This window comes from Solea senegalensis, linkage group LG16 (genome assembly GCF_019176455.1).
Source record: "Solea senegalensis isolate Sse05_10M linkage group LG16, IFAPA_SoseM_1, whole genome shotgun sequence".
NCBI classification, from domain to species: Eukaryota; Metazoa; Chordata; class Actinopteri; order Pleuronectiformes; family Soleidae; genus Solea; species Solea senegalensis.
Genome location: NC_058036.1, coordinates 5183819 through 5198305, shown reverse-complemented (window position 1 = coordinate 5198305; position 14487 = coordinate 5183819). Strand labels below are relative to the sequence as shown.

The following is a 14487-nucleotide window of genomic DNA, read 5'->3' as shown; positions in this document are numbered from 1 at the left end:
GGAGGCTGAAAGGACGGAGAGAAAGAGCTACGCACCCTCGCGGTGTCCAGAGTGGCACAGCGGGCTGAACATTATGCTCTGAGTAACAGCAAGTGTTGCTAACAGGCTGGTTGGCTGCTGGCTGGAGAGGGACTGTCTGCCAGTCTGCCGCAGATCCAGACCTCGCACACTGTTGACATCTGCAATGGAGCAACAGACAATACTGCAGCTCTGCTGTCACATGGGGGGCCCGACAGGACAGCACCTCACACACACACACACACACACACACAGAAACACATACACTAAATAATGTGCATGCAGTTTTTAAACAGAGAATGCAACATTTTTTTATATTCCAATCCTCGCACTGTTCCATCTTTTTGTTCTCCATCTCTGACGCCGATGTCGTGCGAGAGGCATGACGTTACTGTCGCTCCCTGATCCGAGATGTGGATTCATCTGACTATGCAATTTAATGAAATCCATATTTAGAAAAAGGAAAAAAAAAGAAAAAGGGATCAAAAGGAGCAACAACTTCTAATGGGACATTCTGGTTATTTTTTACCATGCCAAAAATATCCACTCAAGACTCATTGTAATACACGTCAGTCGTCCGTCTATTTATTTCTGCTCTACTTTATTTCCTAATCTTCTACATTTGAATTTTATTTTTCTACTTAAAACGGAATAAAACTGTCTCGTAAGTTACTCGCATCTTGAAGAATCTTGAACATCTTGATGAATCCACTGTGTGTTTCTTTCTTTCTTTCTTCTTCTTCTTTTTTCTTTTAAGTGAATAATTTATAAACCATGTGAATCATTTGTGGTGCTCCGCTGCTTTAAGCCTGCTGTCGGTTTGTCGAGACGCTGATGCAGAAAACACGTTTTGTCATCAGTTGTTGTGTCTCTGGGGTGTTTAATATGCTCTTCTCTGTTTCCCCGAGACTTCAGCTAAAACGTAAAAACGGGGTTTTAATGATGTACTATGTTTAAAAAAAAAAAACTTTGTTTCTGTGCTGCATCATATGCTCGTCCCCCCCCCGTCTTTGGTTAGTTATGTCAAAGCGAGCCCCCTAAAAAACATGTTAAACCTGCTTTCACACGTCACCTGGTTCATTTTTTTGTCGTTTCTGAGTCTTTGGGGGTGAGTTAGACGCCTTCAGCTGTGTTTTGTGGATTGGATTTTTACAATCTTCTCTTTTCTTTTTTCTTTTTCCTCTTCTGTCTGTCAAGAAGGACTTAGCCCAGGGGACATGAGCCCAGTGTTGACCTTGTGTGACGGGTGAGAGACAGGAGACTTAGCCAATTGCCAGAGATCAGGTTGCACAGAGGATGGCCTCAGTAGAGATGTGTGTGTGTGTGTGTGTGTGTGTGTATGTGTCGGTATACATTTTCTTAGTTCTTTAGCACTTTTTCTGGCATAAACACTGACCTTGTCAGGACCAGTAGTCCTCATTGAGACCAAAACCTGGTTTGAACACTAATTTCTGAAGAAATGATTAAGTTTAGGTTAAATGTAGGGTTGGAGATCCTGGAAAAACAGTTAAGGAATACTTCACCGATTAGCATTTAGCTTTGTATTTACGAGAATAGGGCTAGTATTTTTGTAAAATTGTGCTTCCCAAACTCAGTTTCCCCTGAGTCGAGAAATATCTTCATTCTTTTTTTTGTTACGTGCCCACCAGTGACACTTGGTCTTGAAACTGCTGCGCTAATTCCGTACTTTTTAGACCCACTCGTAGGGGGACGGGACCTCATTCCCAGAATGTAAACAGCGTCCACCACCTTTGCTAACTGCTAACAGTTACACTAACAGGATCAAGTGTCACTGGTGGGCACATAACAAAGAAAAGAATGAAGATATTTCTAATGTAAACAGCGTCCGCCATCTTTGCTAACTGCTAACAGTTACGCTAACAGGACCAAGTGTCACTGGTGGCCACGTAACAAAGAAAAGAATGAAGATATTTTTCAACTCAGGGGAAACTGAGGTTGGGAAGCACAATTTTTTCAAAAATACAACCCCTGTTCTAGTAATACAAAGCTAAATGCTAATCCAACACGTGTTGTTGGCACCTTTTCTGCCGTACCGTTGCTGCAACTGTCTCATTGGATTTAGCAAGCTAGCATAAGCTCAGGCGTTGTATTCTGAGCAGGATTAGCGGAGGGGTAGAAGTGGCAGATGGCAGATGGCAGTTTGATTGATGCGTCACGATCCAATTCATTAATTCGAGTTGTTCATTATGATTTGGATGGTGTTTTCACTGGCCTGTCTGCTCCACAGGTGATTTCATTTTTTTTTATTTCTGTGACAATGCATTAATTCATTTGTTACAACCGGGTGTGAAGAGAATTTTACTGTTAAAAAAAAATGAAATGCTCCAAAACATAATCTCTCACCCCACCTTTAAGGTTAGCATTTGGCATTAGCTGCATTGTAGTTCATTTCTGGGACGTCGCTTTGTTTAGGCTGTCCAAATGGAATGGAATACACTGCAGTGTCCTCAGAAGACGAGCTGTGTCTTGTGTGTGTGAGACTCAGCGCTGTCACTGGTATCCTCCACATCCCTGCTGGAAAAACACAACTGAGCTGAAATGGAGCATCACTCAATGCTGCTGTGCTTTTTTTACATAAAATCTGTGTGTCTCTAAGCTTGCGCGTGCGTGCGTGCGTGCATATTTGCGTGTGCATTCGGTTATGTGTGTCTCTGACTGTCTGTGTGTCTGTCTGTCTGTCTGTGAGTGTGCATGCAGATGAGTGTACTCAGTGAGAGTGGGCTGCACTCTGTGGCTGTCAGTTAGGTATAAGAAATTTGGAGGAAAAAACAACAACAACAACAACAACCACACGCTTGCATCTGAACATGCACAAGTATTAGCTATTAACAGTATACACCCATACCCCCGCCCCGCCATGTACCTATCTGAGAGAAATGAAGGATGCATGAATGTAAATATTGATATTTAAATATCTGCCTTCTGACTGTTAATTCATGTACAGTGTAACGGAACATAATGTTTATACATAGCGACACTTAAACAAAAATGTGCTACCATTTAGAGTCAATGTCAATGTTGTCATGTTGATGGAGGAAGCCATTCATGTATATATGGCAATCAATAGTACACACACAATTTATGCATTATACCAAACAGATAGAGAGATGTGTATACGTTGTTTTCATTGCTGGAGTTTTTCAGTTGTAAATAAAACTGTACATAATAACTGACTTACAGTCTGTTGTGTCTAAGGAGGTGCTGCTAATGGATGTTGTTATATCTATATTTGTGACATCATCAGATTGCCGGCCACTGATTGGTCAGAGAGTGTCGTCACTGACCAATTGTAGATCAGTTAAAGAGGCTTAAAAATCCTGAACATGTGCGTTAATCTTCCTTAGTAAGGAAATGTCTCTCTGGTTTAGCGACAGCACCGCTAAAAGCCGTGCTGAAAGCGGACCCGACGTGCACCATGCGCATGGCACAATTTGCAAGACGCGTGCAAAGAGCGCACTGGGTGAACTGAACTTCCGCCCCACCAGTAGGTGGAGCATCAGTCCCACTCACCAAGCAGAAAAACCATTTCAACCCCAGAGGAAGTAGTCATCCAAGGATATACAGTAATCATCCAAGCCTCAACCTGGCAACCCTTGAACCGACTGACACCCACACTCCCCTGCCCGACGGACCTTTCAGCTGATGAGCCGCTCAAACCAGGCGCGTCCGAGGGAGCTGCGGCATCGTTCTCTTCTTCTTTGGTAGAAATGCGTCCTGTTCCCTGCGCCCAGACTGGTACCGCCACCCGATGGTGAAGTCAGATACTACAGGACCCTGCGCCGCACCTTTTTGATTCAGTACATTGAACACAACTGCTTTGCTCGTCACTCGTTTGCGCGTTTGCGTCGCGTATAAAACGACGTCACGGCAGTTTTGTGCAGCCGTGCTATTGCGACCCCAAACCGAGTAGAATCGAGCCAAGTAGTGCTTGAACTGCGTAACGGAAAAGCGCCATGACTTATATTTATTGTGTCCACCGTGTCCGCTCTGTGCTGTGTTGTGTTGTCTTGTTGTCTTGGGCAGAGCTGAACTGGACGTGTCTCCCAGGCCTCCCGCTATGGAGGGGGAGGACATTTGTCTCACGCACTGCATCTTTAATGAACTATGATTACCAAGCTAATTGTACTTCACGTGACGTAATGGTGCAAACAAGACCACTTCACCACGTCAACATATTGTGCCACAGTGGGGCCCAATCAATAATTATGAAAAAAAAGCTTGTGGTAAAGAGGTTGTACTGTTAGATGTGACCCAGTTCAAGATGACAAATGTGTGCATACTGTAACCTTTCTGACCATTTTTAACCACCAGTTTCGTTGTTTTGAATAGGTCAGGTAACGATTTTCAAGGGATGTGTTTGATTACATAGAAGAAGATGCGAAGGTCCCTAGAAGGTTTATGCAGGTTGCAAACCAGTTGCAGGTGACAGGGATCTCTCACAGGTAAATATTGCACCTGGTTTGATTCTTTAGATTCCACTTCCAGTTCAGTTAAAGTTATTGATTATTCCTTCACGTAAATGTTAGAAATTTAATATATTTCTCTTATGTTTTCCAATTTTTTTTAATTCTCTCTATGTTTACGTTGTGGAAAAGAGTGTAGCTCCTCATAGAAGTGTGTTGTGTGGGTTGTCTCTGTGGAGGAAAGGGAAATGATGCTCTCCAACCTTTTAAATTTGGATTGTCGTACCCGTTCTAACCTCTCGTTGCATGTCTAAAAAAGTGTCAGCTAATGTATTTGGCAATCCAAAAGAAATTCGTCTTCATTTCTATATTATTTTGCACATTACACATTAACTGTGGTTAATGACGTGAAACAAACAAGGGGGGGGACAAACCTGTACTTTGACGAGCTGAAGCAGAGGAGCAGTGAAGAGGAATGTCAGTGAATTATAATGTGAGTGAGGGACAATTGTCCACTTTTCCCTCCCCCTGGTTCAGATACCATGCACTTGATGTTGATGCCGATGGACACTCGGAGCAATTTAAACATTCATGCATTTTCCAGCCAGGGTGCAGAGGATTTCGCTGTAATAAAAGCGATGTGACAGCAATGCTTCGGCGGGGTGGGAGTGAGGGTGGAGGGGAGGGGGTGGGGGGTCTGTCTGATGGTATCGCCACGCAGCCAAATGGACACTGATGCACAGATTCTTCAAAGATTCTGCAGCCTGTGTGACTCTCTCAGTTTGCTCTGTAACCGACAACTGTCACCAATACACACACCTGGTGATAATACGTGTGTGTGTGTGTGTGTGTGTGTGTGTGAGAGCTTGCACAGTCACAGTCCTTTGAAAGCTGACCTTCACAATTCTTAAGGACCCACTCACACCCTCTCTGCCTGAGAGGCCTTTGGTCAGTGTTAATTACCCCCCCCAGTACCTCCAGCTGCCTACTCATCAGGCCAGCTCTTCCATATGGTCCTCCAGGAGGCAGTAGGCAGGGGGCGGGAACAGTGCTGGATACCTGTGGGACGCTGATTACATAAGCTGCTGCTAATGAGGGAGAGGGAGAGGAAAGAGGAGTCGTTTCAAAAAAGAGGGCTGCGAGTTCAAACGATCACAACAGCGGCTGGCGGTGACTTGCACACGTGCGGGGGTCACATGCGCGTGCACACCTGCAATACAGCATCACTTTAGCGAACCCTTTAGAGGCACACACACAGCGGGAGAGGAGTTCCTTGATGAGCCAAGACGAGAGGTTGATGAGAGGAGGCACTGCAGCCTGATTCAGCTGGCTCTGGGTCATCGGAGAGTGTGTTCATTAGCCACATTGTGTGATATTATAATAGTGAGTCATTTGGCGCACACCTCTCAACAACCTCTCACACACACGCACGCACACACGGACTGAAAGGCAATTTTGGAGGGGAGAAAGAAATACATGCAATTTGTGCTTATTTCTGTCTAATAAGCCAATTTTCGTCCTGCAGAACACATTTATTTCATCAGATTTAATTCATGTTAGAGCTTGATAATGAAACCCTCGCAGAAGTGAGGATCAAAACAGAGATTAATGTGCTGTTCGGCTCTCGGGCCCTGCTGTCATGTCATCTGTTATTCTCAGACGAGAGCATCGCGGTAATGTGGTTAGACCTCACAACAATACTTAATCACAACAAACCACATTAGGTCAAAGGTAATCGTGTTTGCTCGGTATATGCGTGGGCCAATCTGTTTCGCTGCTGCCAATGAAGTGGGCTGGAGAAGAGGGTGGAGGTGGTGGGGCTTTCCACTTTGGGGGCAGGGAGGGGGGCCCACAACCAAAATAGTCTTGTTTACCTCCAGTGTCTGGCTCCACCTTATCGAGTTAAAAAGCTGCTGCTGCAACTCAGACTGGTCTCTGATCGATTTGAGCTCTGATGGCGAGAGGCAGCATGACTGACAGCCTGACAAGGATCTCAGGCCAGAGCTGGATAAATGCATGTCGAGTTATTTTCCCGGTTCAGTTTCTCGTCCGGAAGAGTTTCAAAAAAAAAAAGAAAAGAAAAGAAAAAAGATTTTATCACTCTGCCATCTGCAGTGGAGTAAACTAGACATTTTCCCACACCTGGTGGTGAGGACATTAAAGGGCAGTAAATGTCACATTTGAATATTTTTTTTGAAAGGCGTCGACAATTCACATGAAATGACTCAACATTTAGAAAAAGAAAACTCATACTTTTATTATCCTGTTTGCAGCCGAGTCGTTTAAAAAGTTACAGCGCTCAAACACAGTCATTTGCTTTCACGCTCTCACTATTACGGACGTGGGTCTATAGAAATTCTCGTGGTCATTGACGGACTCGGTTATAGGCACCTGATACATTTATCAAACACAAGCCTACCACACCTTTCATCATCAGCTCCAGCGCTAGTTCTTTACAATAGCATAGATTTGCTGTACATATAGAGATATTATACTAAAAAGGTGCAGAATGATTCAGTCCATTTGAATCCCACACAGCATCAGTTTATGTAAGAGTCCTTTTTTTTTCTTCCCTTCTTCTCCTTCTGGGGCGGAACTTTCAGCCAGAGCAGATACGCGGTTGAGAGAGCCGCACGATCACATGGGGTAGAACTGCGAGGCGGCCTCCGACGACTGGATCTCCACCTGAGCCATCTTGAACTGGGTGCACTGCAGCCATTTGCGGAGAGCGAACGGAGGAGCTCCGGATGCTTGACCCTGGAGACACTGGTGGTTTACCCTGTTCTGGATGGCCTGGAGACGCAACTGCAGCCCCGCTGACAAATGCTAATGAAGGACGGAGGGAACAATGGTTGACAACGTCTTAGTTGGAGAGCAAAGGTCAAATAGTTGGCAAACAAAAAAAGGGCAGAAAACACATGGGTCTTACCTTAAGGTTTGACTGAATCATGGGCAGCCACATAGGAATTAACTAAAAACACACAGAGAAGTTGTGTTAGATTAATTGTCACGTTGATCAAATGCAAGTAGGATCCAAAACAAATGCTCCGTCTATAGCAGACCTTGACAAATATGGTTGAGTTGCACTCCTGCAGGGCTTCCATCAGACTGATGACGTGAAGACACACCATCTCCACCATCTGACACAAGACGATCAAAATTATAGACATTTATTTGCTGAAATTGAGCATTTTAGAACTAAGACGGAGCACTCACCACTTTATTGTGCGCCATGAGCTGCAGGATGCTCGGTGTAACCCGACTCCAGAACTCTAGACCGGTGAGGATGGCGCTGGAGGAAAACTCTGTCTGGTTCTGGTTCTGCAGTGACGGCGCAGCAGCTGCCTGCTCGCAGTAAATGGTCCACAGCTGGGCGAACATGAAGGCGTGGAACAAAGAGCACATGTGCAACACGGACGTCTGCAGGGAGACCAAGACCAAAACCAGAGAGGTCAGTGGATCACGCTCATGCATTATTAGACGAGAGTGTTTAAATTGCAGCACCTTTGACTGTTCTGGAAAACCAATGAGTATAACAATGAGATGATCTGCAATGTGGGAGCCAGCATCGAGAGGGATGGGCATGCAGGAGGTGGAGCCCTGGTGCAGGGCACAGTGTGTCAGGGAGCCCAGCAGTAGCCAGGAAAGCTGACGGATGTGGGACACGCACTCGATGAATTCTTTTGGCCTGCGGAAAGAAAAATTCACACTTTAATTTCTCAGCTCTCTTACTTATCTTACTTATAAATAGCACTATTTGGGAATCCAATAAGAAATCACAATTTAAGAGAGTTAAGAAACAGGGCGTGTCACTTCTATCAACGGACAGTATATCAAGTGCGTGACTGCACACATCTGTGCGCTCGTTCTCACCCTTGTTGCATGGTGGACGGTGGGTGATAAAGCCAGGGAAGATAACGCACCACAGCTTTGTTATCGCGGTGGTTCCCTTTACTGATCTCCATGGCGGCGACTTGTGCCAAACCCACTTTCAGGTTCCCCCCAAAAGTGTCTTCATGCAGCGGCTGACAGCAAGCCTTCATATGGCTCTGGATAAAAGATAACGTTGAAAAGTAGTGAGACAAAAACAGATGTAGTGCATGTTGTCGCATCCGCATGAAGACTTACTTTAAGTTTGGTTAGCGTGTGCATGTCTGCAATGAAGTCCAGGAGCTCGCTTATGTATTGCCTCATGCATTCCATTGCTGCAGTTGTGCACTATGGAGAACAAAGGCAGTTTATGCTTTAGGAGGAATCACACTGGGTTCCGTCTTTATTTCCCTGCTGTTTTATAAGGCTGATTTTGATAATATAATCCGTGCACAGAGCGACTAAAGTCTCACCCCCTGCAGCGTCGAGATCATGTGCTTTTGGATGATGGTTGATTCCGCGAGCCGTGTACCAATATCTGCACAAACAAACTGACACGGCCCACAACACAGGTTTAGGTTTAATGCAGAGAGAGAGAGAGAGGGGTTTTATTTGTACTACACTGTGACATATAAAAGTGTTTTTACCTGGACCAGCAGTAGCAAGTTTGTGTCAGGCAGAGGAGACTTGAACTTGAGAGCTTGCAGAAGCTCTAACACCACAATGCGGGACATGTAGAACTTATCTCTCTCCTGGATGCGAGGAGATAGAGAGTGGTGTAAATGTACTGATGCAGCAAGACTGCCTTTTTCTATTATCACTCTCCCTTACTCATGCTGCGAGGAGAGCACAAACTCAGTAGCCTGAATAGAGGGGGAAGGACAGGCAGCCAGGAGGGAGGGAGCGAGGGAGGGAGGGAGGGGAAGCATGGAGACAGAGAATAGACAGAGAATAGTGAAGCTGAGGAGTAGATTTAGGCCAGTCCAGATCTCTTCTCCCAGAGTCCCAGGCAGCTCAGATGAGGCTGTCAGGCTGCCTTCTCCCTCCCTGAGGACAGGCTGCTCTCTTTGTTCATCCCTTCCACACAAAGCCCAGCTGCCTGTTTACAAACCACACTGTCATCTTCTGGCTTCCACTTTGCCCGTCTCTTTCTCTATGCAGTCATGTTTTCTTATGTTATGCAGAGGCACATGCTCCTCTGCAGAGCCGCTCCTGACATTTGGCACAGTGTGGCTTGTTATTGTGCCTACCTGTAACGCGGCACTCTCATAATTAAAAGTTAATGGAGCGTGTCCGTTTGGTAAAGAGCAAATCATAGGCCGCTCTTAAGTCTCATTTGTGCAGTGCTGCTGTGACAAATGGTGTATGGTGTGTGGCAAACTTCTGTGTCGAAAAGCCCGACTCTGTGTCCTTAAAAGAAACGGAGAATTAACTGAAGTGGCTGCAAAAGAATCCTCCCTGTGCGTCACAGAAACCTCACCTCGCCATAGAACCAGTGCACATGACGGGCTCCAAAAGCAATTGCTCTTCGTGACTCTGGGTTTAGAAAAGCAGATATTATACGGCAAGAAATTAAAGAGGGTGTAGAAAATCAATACTGCAGGAGACATAAAGCATGCGGCGTTGACAGTGGTGGGAGCACTGAGGATCCATCTGGCCAAACAGTGCAGACAGCGCTGGCTCCATCTCTGTCTGAGGCAGCCACTCTGAAACACACCATACATCCTCGCCCTTGCACGCCAACTAATCATGTTAATCAATACTGGCTGATTGCCTACTTAATCATCCGTGACACATGGGCACATTTCTGGCTGACGAGAGAGTCAGCGAAGTCGGTGTAGCGCCCAAAGAGTGATGACCGGGGAGGCCGGCAAACAACAGCTCGACATTTTTAAACACCGCAGTTTAAAAGGTCTGACTCCTCTAAGACTACATTAATAGCAGATGTCTGTCAACGCACGTTTCCTTTCTCGCCGACATATTAAACTCAACACTATACGTATGAGCCAGGAGGCTGCCGACAATACAGGACATGAGGACAACATGTCCACAAGGGTCAAGAGGGGGCATAAGAAAAAAAAACCAAAAAAAAACCAACTGTTTCATAGTCGGTTTGGCAAAATGAGCTTAAAATTATATTTAATAGTTTCTCGTGATATCACAGTTAAGATATTCATGATGATATTTCACAGAATTACAAATTAAGAGCACTTGTTGTGATATGGATTGATGTGCACTTCATAATAAAAGCAAGTCAAAAACAGAGAAATACATCTAAAATGAAGTCAATAATAACGCTGACAACTATAATTAAAACACCAGCCAAGCTTACATATATACATATATGTATATATATATGTGTAATTGAATGTTGAATGTAATATATGTAATAATGCTAATATTGCTAATGGTATAAAGTAACAACCAAATGTCTAATTGTTACTATTCTAAAAAAAATATTGCTAACAAATGTATTTAGTATTATAATTAGAGCTGCGACTAAATATTATTTTCATAATCGATTACTCTGTTACTTATTTTCTTGATTAATCGATCAATCGTTTGGTCCGTAAAATATCAGAAAACCTTCAAAAATGTTGATCGGTGTTCGTCAAACCTGGAAAGTGATGGTGTTGACGAAATGATTCACTTTTAATGATTTCTTTCTTGTCCAGAGCAAAGAAATTATTATATATTCACATTTAAGAAGCTGAAACAATCAGAAATCTTGTTTTAATCCTAAAAAAAAGCTTCAAACCAATGAACCAATTATCATAATAGTTGCTGATCAATTTAGTGATCAATTACTAATCGATTAATTGATTCATTGTTTCGGCTCTAATTATAATCTGTCGTTATTCTATCACCTCAGCAACACGCGCTGTGTTTACAATTAATTTCATTATATCATGAGATTAAGTTGTGGGCCAATTTAAACACTGTTGGAAACAAACAATGACTTCTATTATAATGTCATCTACAAGTTTGTGCCTATTGTCACTTTGAACAAAAAAAGACAGAGAGAGTACCTTGTTGAAGGCTTTGTAACACAGGCCACATAGTTCTACGAGGTAGGAGAGGCTGAACGTGCCATACTGAATGACAAAACTCAGCAACTTGGAGAAGGGCTCCAGCAGACTCTGCAGAATGGAAGAACGGCGAAGGTTAGATATTAAAGAGTCATGGATTTGGACAAATGAGTGCGTAAAAAAAAACCCCTCCCCTTGGCTTACCCGGGTTGCATTTGTGGTCGGGATTTTCAGCAGACAAATGATAATCCTCAAACTGGAATCCATGGGGCACTAATGAAATATACACATTGTCTGCAGTGAAAAATCGACGCAAATTTGACCTCAATGGTTAAAAAAAAAGAAAGAAGCGTCAGAATCAAATCAATCACAATTTTAAGAGTCTGTCCTATCACACCTGACAAGGGCACAGCTTGGTGCTTTTTTTCTCTCCATCCATAATCACATTAAACCATATCAGAGCATGACTGAGCGAAGGGAAGAGTCAATATCTACCTTCAGAGGCAGCACAGAGGGTAGTTTTGTGAGGAAGGTCTGGAACTGGTTGCAAATGGTTGTCCACAGGTTGCTCGGGGAGTCCATGGGGAGAGCCTCCATGAAGGTGGCAATGTTGTCAAGGCAGTGAAGCATTGTGCCCCCTGCTGGCAGACTCTTCTTGTTGTTCAAACCCTGGAGGGCACAGAGGCATCAACTGTAACAGGCTTATATAATGAAAATTCTATGAGCGGAGATATTTCCATTAAAGTGATCATTCAGCCCTGATCAACCACAGTGCTCTTGAGGAGAGACGGGTCGGGGGGGGGTTGGGGGATTTAGGACACTCAAGCACAGATGATTTGCTTGGATGGGCTCATGCGTGCCTTTCTGTCAGTTATTTAGCTTTACAATAACCATAAACTTGTACAGTGTTGTGGGGCAAGGCAGGTTTTCTTGCATGCTCTGGTGGTTTGTTGTTTTAGATGGGCTTATGCTCCCCATGTAGCAGGAGCCGCAAAAGCTTTGGCAAGAGCTCCTCCTGCTGGTTAAAGGACTCAACGCAGCTATAGATAAAGGAAAAGCCTACCTCGAGCAGCATGTTGAGGGCAGCGACCGAGCTCAGCTCATTGAAATCGATCAGGGAAGATGCGAGTGTTCTCAGGAAACTTCCATCTGGCCAAAAAAGAAAGAAAAAGGCAGTATGTCAGGTGCGAACCTTTGGAATTTGTCTAATGATTACGTAAAGAAGTAAAGCGCAGAGTCCAGGTATACTGAAAAGAGTTTCAGACCTTTGATGTTGCTCTGGAAGAGTTGGGGCAAGATGCCATTGGGGGCCAGCTGGTGGAACATGCAGCGCAGGAACTGCTTGGCTACACCTGCTACATTCCCTGGGATCAACATGCTGCAACACATCACAGGGCAAACGTCTGACTTGGACAGGCAGGCACTCTTCACATGAATTATTCATCGCATCTACGCACAAGCACAGCGAATGTCTGCGAGCACCGGTGTGACGGTTCTAATGTCTCATACCTCTCAGCTTGTCCAGAGAAATTGGCACTGGACACCAACCTGTTAAAAAAAAATAGCAACGCATGAGGACGCTGCGACAAATCATTAATAAGCTCTGCGGGTGAGTTATGAAACTTCATTTAACGGCAAATTGCTGTGTAGATGGGAATTGCAGGTTGGGAACTGTTGGGCCACATACCTGCCCACAGACTGCATGATGTCGAGGAGCATCGGAGCGGCCAAGTCAGGGCTGAGGTGGACGAACATGGACAGAACGACCACGGCGAGGCCAAGAGTCTCCTCGTCATACTCCTCCAGCACGGCCGCACAGTCTCGACACCTGGAGGCGGAGACATAAAGATAAGTACTTTCACTGCAAGTATATTATGTACAAACTAGGCACATTACACACAATAGTTATTTTGGGCGTGGATTCTGGGATGTGTTTCATCTTCTTGTAGACAAATTCCCTGTGATATTTCCAGGATATTGCATAGATGTACATTGGGGCTGTTAGTTATATGTAATGTTATGTAATGTTCTACACCTCAAAAACGGCCTGTTAAAGTAACATCACGGCTACTGACAGAGTCGTTCACCTGTCCGACATCGTAGTGGGCTGCTCGTCGATGAACTCTTCAGGTGCAGGAACGAACATGCTCACTGTGCTGGGGGCAGAGAGCAGACTGGTTTTTGTTGGACCTGCAGAAGAAGAAGAAGATCATTAAAGAAGGTAGGTGAATGTGCATTTCTTGCAATTCTTTGCTTGCTAGCTTGTTGATTTTGTTGTTATTTTCCTGCAGTTTTTCATGGAAATAAAGGTACTAGTCTAAAGCACTGGACCTGTTTCCCAGGTGCAGATGTTGTGCGGTGCGCTGGACTGATGCTCCAGCTGTCTCTTCATGAGCTGGCTCATGGTCAGCGCTCCCAGAGAGCCTCGCTTCACCTGGCGGTACTGAGCTGCAGGTCAGACACAGAAAACAACACCTATAACTATACTCATCCCAACAACAAGTCTGCGTATGGTCACATGGAAATAGGGAGGACACTCAGACGAAAGGAGATGGCCGGGTGTTTACTGTCTTCTGAGGAACTAAATCATTGTAAAACTGATAAAATAAATAATTAATTAATGATTAGGTGATTGTTCTTATAGGTTTTATTGGTTGTGTTAATGTCAGTAATGATGTCATTATTTAAAATCTCCAGCTCTGATATACTGTAGATGAGATTGCACACAAGTGATGTATGAAAAGTTAACCTTCCGTACGGCAACCACAGTTCGACTGAGGTTCGTGAAGAGATTATGTAACAAAGCATTTGCATCCTACTTGACACTGAAGAGCGGTGGCTTGTTTCAGGAATAGCAGCTTCGAGCGTTGGGGCTGAGGCAGACTCTCGTGGCTTTTCCAATGTTGACAGAACTTTGTGATCTGCAAGGCAACACGGGCGAATGATGGGAAGGGCATCGGCATCAGAATATATGCCACTGTATGCCAGTTTATATCCAATAATAATCAGCACTAGTGTCTCAGAAATGTCTGCCAGCAAGGATTTACTTATTTATGGAGTCTGTTTAGTGCTAATTTAATGATTTAATCTCGCTTCCTTTTTATGTTTTGTATTTGTTTAATGGGCAAAAGTGAACACATAGATAG

The 14487-nt window shown here is 44.4% G+C and overlaps 1 protein-coding gene across 7 annotated transcripts in view; it reads right to left on the bottom strand.

Moving 5' to 3' along the window:
* Positions 1–6673: 6673 nt before the first annotated feature.
* Positions 6674–14487, bottom strand: part of LOC122782766 (protein unc-79 homolog) — a 32230-nt gene continuing 24416 nt past the window's right edge. For 6 of the 7 annotated variants that reach the window (XM_044047273.1, XM_044047275.1, XM_044047276.1 and 3 more), the window contains 19 exons: positions 14161–14262; positions 13673–13789; positions 13429–13531; positions 13029–13169; positions 12851–12889; positions 12607–12719; positions 12405–12490; positions 11837–12010; positions 11546–11614; positions 11342–11452; positions 8960–9064; positions 8786–8863; positions 8571–8660; positions 8316–8491; positions 7947–8130; positions 7659–7862; positions 7505–7582; positions 7372–7413; positions 6674–7268 (listed from right to left, as the gene is read on the bottom strand). In XM_044047273.1, the coding sequence (XP_043903208.1) occupies positions 7080–7268; positions 7372–7413; positions 7505–7582; positions 7659–7862; positions 7947–8130; positions 8316–8491; positions 8571–8660; positions 8786–8863; positions 8960–9064; positions 11342–11452; positions 11546–11614; positions 11837–12010; positions 12405–12490; positions 12607–12719; positions 12851–12889; positions 13029–13169; positions 13429–13531; positions 13673–13789; positions 14161–14262 (2201 nt within the window). In that variant the 3' untranslated portion in view covers positions 6674–7079. The remainder of the gene's footprint in view (positions 7269–7371; positions 7414–7504; positions 7583–7658; positions 7863–7946; positions 8131–8315; positions 8492–8570; positions 8661–8785; positions 8864–8959; positions 9065–11341; positions 11453–11545; positions 11615–11836; positions 12011–12404; positions 12491–12606; positions 12720–12850; positions 12890–13028; positions 13170–13428; positions 13532–13672; positions 13790–14160; positions 14263–14487) is intronic. The other variant, XM_044047277.1, reaches the window with a different exon arrangement.